The 4,500-nt window shown below is 64.1% G+C and overlaps 1 protein-coding gene across 1 annotated transcript in view; it reads right to left on the bottom strand.

Moving 5' to 3' along the window:
* Positions 1-4,500, bottom strand: part of OSBP2 (oxysterol binding protein 2) — a 123,969-nt gene that overhangs the window by 20,787 nt on the left and 98,682 nt on the right. The window contains exon 4 of the mRNA XM_010828873.1: positions 4,028-4,245. Within this exon, the coding sequence (XP_010827175.1) occupies positions 4,028-4,245 (218 nt within the window). The remainder of the gene's footprint in view (positions 1-4,027; positions 4,246-4,500) is intronic.

The raw sequence follows: 4,500 nt of genomic DNA, 5'->3' as shown, positions 1-4,500 counted from the left end.
CTCAGCCTAGGAACCCCGGTCGCTCACAGTGCTGTCAGGCTCCTCCTAAATGGCAGTGATGCAGTTACCTGGTCGGTGATGCCAGCACAGGCCCGCCGGGCTGCCTTTGATCAGTCTCACGGAATCGCTCACTAGGGAATTCTGCCAGACACAGAGCGGTTCGCTCGGTCGCTCCTGTGTTCTTTCACAAGCCTCTGCCCCGCCCTGCTGTCTTTCTCTCTCATTCACTGACGCTCCCACATGCCAGACTCTGTGCCACGCCTGGAAGTTACAGGGCTCCCGCAGCATGAGGGAGACCGTGTCCAATCCCTGCAGGCGCCCAGCTCAGCGGGGAGGACGGGCACAATGCTAGGGCAGAAAAGCCCATGAAACAACAAGGTCCTACCGCGTCAGCACCCTGGATAAGCCACAGTGGACGAGAACAAAACAGGAACGTGAACACGTGCGTGACTGAGACACTGTGCTGCACAGGAGATACTAGTGCAACATCCTAAATCAACTACACTTCAATTAAATAAATTTTTTAAAGCCCCGGAGATGCGTGGACCTGCCAACAGGGCAGAGTGGGATAGGTGGGGATGTAGGGCTGGAGGTGGGGTGAGGGTGGGCAGAGGGGGGCTTCCTGACCCTCCTGCCCCCTAGGAGGCCACAGGCTGGAGTCGGGGGCTCTGGAGCCTCAAGACCTGGGCCCTTATCCTTAGCAGCTGTTTCGGTTTCCCCACATACGCTGCTGAGTGGGCCAGGTGTGCAGAACGCCTTGTCAGCAGTGTGACCACAGGAAGTTGCTTCTCTTTCTGTCTGGCTCCTTGTGGGCCATGGTCCGTCCCAGCCCCTGGCACCAGGGCTGAGCCAGCCAAGCGGACTGTGAGACAGGCCTGGGAGTAGCTGTTGGGCTTGTGGGTGGGCTCCGGGTGACCTTCCCGTGAGAAAAATGCGTTTACGATCTGACAGCATAAAGCCCTGTTCCTATTTCTCCACAGCTGGGCTGGGTCACGTCTCTATAAGGCCAGGTGACCAGGGTGGTTCTGCACCGCGCTCTGGGCCTGGCCTGGGGGCAGCACCCGCACTTTCTTACTGACGTGGCAGCTGAGGAAATGGGGCTAGGATGACTTTGTAGCAGGTTACTGAGATTTGGGCCACTTGGAACGTCTTTCCTGAGACGTGAGGCCCAGTGAGACCACAGCGTGGTGTCTCGGGCAGCCCGTGGGGCCACTGTTAGGCCCACAGGTAAGACCTGCACTTGGCCTGAGGGGTACAGCATCTGGTGGGGATCGGACACGGAAATAGCAGGTTAAATCTTGGCGGGCTCAGTGGTGCTGCCTGGGGGATCTAACAGGAGGACCTCCTGGCCGTGGTGATGTCCAGGGGCCTCGGAAAGATGAGCAGGGATCTGCCCAGCATCGGTGTGGAGGGGGAGGGGTGTTCTAGAAGGCGCAGCACAGCAGAGGCAACACTGCAATATCCCTGACGCAGAACCCCAGCCTCCTGTAACTCGAACACGCATCACAGGGGCTGCCCTCGGTTGAGGCCAGGCGCCCTTGGGGAGCAGGGCCACGGAAGGCCTGCCTCAGTCGCCACAGTCCCTGGGGCCTTGGAAACTCCAGCGTGCCTCCCTCTCTGCCCTGCTGGGAGCTCAGGATCTAAAGGCTAAGAACGACACTGCCTCCCCGCAGATCTGAAGGAGGTTCAGCAGCCTCGCCCTGCTTCTCTCCTGAAGGCTGGGCAACCCTGGACTCCCGAGGAAAAGTGAAGGTCCAGCAGCCGCCTCCCTGGGCCTCCCGTGGAGGTGACCACCTGACCAGCTGGCCCTCGCTTCCTGCTCCCCTGCCACGACCCAGGCTCAACTGGAGTCTGTGAGGTGGAGAACCCACAGCTGTTCACCATCCACAGGAGGTGGTGGAGAGGTCCCCAGATTCCCATGGAGGATACCCCCTGGTCAGGGCGGGGTGGGGGCCAGGAGTGGGTAGGAGGAGAGGTCTCCCAGGTTCCTGTGGAGGGCTCCCCACAATCAGGGCAGGGAGCTGGGAGGGGGTGGTAGAGAGGCAGGGGCTCCCAGCAGTGGGAGATCTGGCCTCCTCCTCCTCCCGTGAGACCTGGGGGATCTAGGGGACAGATGGGGCGGCTCCCACCCATCCTGGGTCCCCACCGTTGCAGGAAAGAACCCGGTGCGGCTGCTGCCCAAAGGTAAGAGGCGCATCAGGGTCTCGGCGTCTGAGACGGGGCTTGGGCCTGGGCAGAGGCCACCTTCCATGTGTTGACCTCAGAGTAGGAGGGGCCTCTGTGGCCCTTGGGGGTCTCACCCTGATGGTCACGAGGACTGACACTCCCCCCGCAGGCTGCACAGACCTGGGCTTGTGTCCAGCTTTGGTGGCCCCCAGCAGCTCTCCACGTGGGTGTTAATGGTGAGGCCATGGGGAGGGTAAGGGGTCCTGGGCGGGACGGGCCTTAGTTACAGCTCCTTGGTCCAACCCCTCCTCAGAACCGGGGTGGAGGCCGAGGCCTGGCCAGGGGTGGGGACGTTCCGCCTGCGTGGCCCTTCTGCACACGGTGGGGGTTTGGGCACTCGGTGTCTGTCAGCCATGCAGACCGCCCTCCCAGAGCCACGCCGACTCCTGCCGGGTGAGGAGCAGCTGAAGGGAAGGGTCCCCAGAAGGAATGGGGCGTCTGCTCGAGCCTGGTCTCCCAGCACCTCACTTCTCGGCCCCTCACAGGAGCCAGACGGGGCGGGGCCCTCCTCAGGGTCACGTTCGTGGCGGGCAGAGCGCAGGCTCCGCCACGCAGCCACGTCTTCTGGTACCAGAGCTGCCCACGGGCTTCCTGACCAACCCCAGGGCTTCAGCTTCCTTCCCGCCACACAACTCATCACGCACTCAGGTGGCAAGCCGTCTTGATGGCTTTGTAAACACAGATGAGCCTCTGATGCCCGATAAATTCTTTTGCCTAGAGATGCCAACTGAGCAACTCATTATCTGGGAAAACCCAGAACTGCCCATGGAGATGATGTGGCTCCAGGCTTGGCAGGCGGGGAGGCCAGGTCACGGGAGCTGTGGGGACCCACGAGCCCATTCTCGCCCTTGAGCCTGTTACCAGGAGACACGCGCTGACCCAGGCCCCTGGAGTCCGGGGACGAGGTGCAGGGGCTGGGCATGCAGTGGGCTCCAGCCCCCGCCGTCCCACTGCCCTCGGCTCCCCTGCTGCTGAACGGATGGCCCAGCCTCCGCCCAGGCCCCTTGCTGCAGGGCCCGAGTCCCCAGCAGGGAACTACCTGCTGCCACTGTGGCCAGCCCGACACCTGCCCCAGCCTCGTCCTCTGGACCCGCCTCCACTCCCCACGCCTGGCCCTGGCTCCCAGTGCCGCCATCCCAGCCAGGGTGTGCCCTCCTGGGGGGCTCACCTGGAGGGGAGGCTGTGGCCGGCAGGCCTGTGTCCAGAGGGAGCACTCATCAGGCTGAGAGAGAGCGGGCTTGTCCTCCGCCACCACTGAGATACCCTCTGGGTTCCTGGTCATGTTGCCGTGTGGCTCCTGGGACCCGTGCAGAGGGTGACCCCAGGAGCTGAACCCTCAGTCCACACACGTGGTCCCTCGTTCAGCCCCTTACTCTCAGGTGGGCAAGACTGCGGCAGCCTCAGCTGGGAAGCTCTGCTAGCTGAGGGATACCCCCCAGTGCCAGGCCCCCCCCACGTGCACGAGCCCCCCTAGTCAGGGGTCCCGGACACGCCACGTCTGGGCTGGGCACCCGAGAACGGGGGGTGGGCAGCAGCTGTGTTGGGACAGTGTGGCAGCTGCATCCCTGTTATGGGCACAGAGCTCACTGCTCCGCTCAGCACGGCCTCCCGTGCCCAGGCCTGAAGTGCCCGGCCGGTCCCCACGCCCAGCTCCGGGCTCCACCTGACAGTGAGGGCCAGCAACCTGGCCTGGCCCCAGGGGCATGGATGGGGTGACATGGAGGAGGCGGAGAGCAGGGAGGGGCAGCCCGAACCACCCACCGGGCAGCGAGCGGCCCCTCCCGCGGGCCCGGACACTCACATTGATCATCGCATTGGACGTGATGCGGAAGAGGGTGGCCCGCTCGTTGACTGCCTTCAGCTTCTCGCTGCTCTCAGCTGGGATCCGGAGGCCGTCCAGCTCGTTCAGGGAGCGCTGCAGCGCCACGCCGTGCTTGGCTACGAGCTCATTGCATGTGCTGAGGTCGTCCAGCTTCAGCGAGAGGCTCTTGATGGTGCTGTGGAGCTCGCTCTTGTCGGCTGGGGAGGGGGTCCCGGTCCTCGTCGTCCCCACGAGTCATCTGTGGAGAGACGCGGCGTGGTTCGTCAGGGACCAGCGCACACCGAGGCCCCGGGTCGGGGGGGGGGTGGATGCCAGGACGGAGGGGCAGGTAGAGCTGCCCGGGAGAGCGAGCGGGTGAGGGCGGGGTGTCCCGCAGCCCCCTGGTGGGTGGGATGGAGAGAGGAACCAGCTTGAATGACAGGGCCCGGCTGAGCTCTGCGGGGTACAGGCAG

Source organism: Bison bison, unplaced genomic scaffold, assembly GCF_000754665.1.
Source record: "Bison bison bison isolate TAMUID 2011002044 unplaced genomic scaffold, Bison_UMD1.0 scf7180017864495, whole genome shotgun sequence".
Lineage (NCBI taxonomy): Eukaryota > Metazoa > Chordata > Mammalia > Artiodactyla > Bovidae > Bison > Bison bison.
This window is presented reverse-complemented; position numbering and strand designations above follow the sequence as displayed.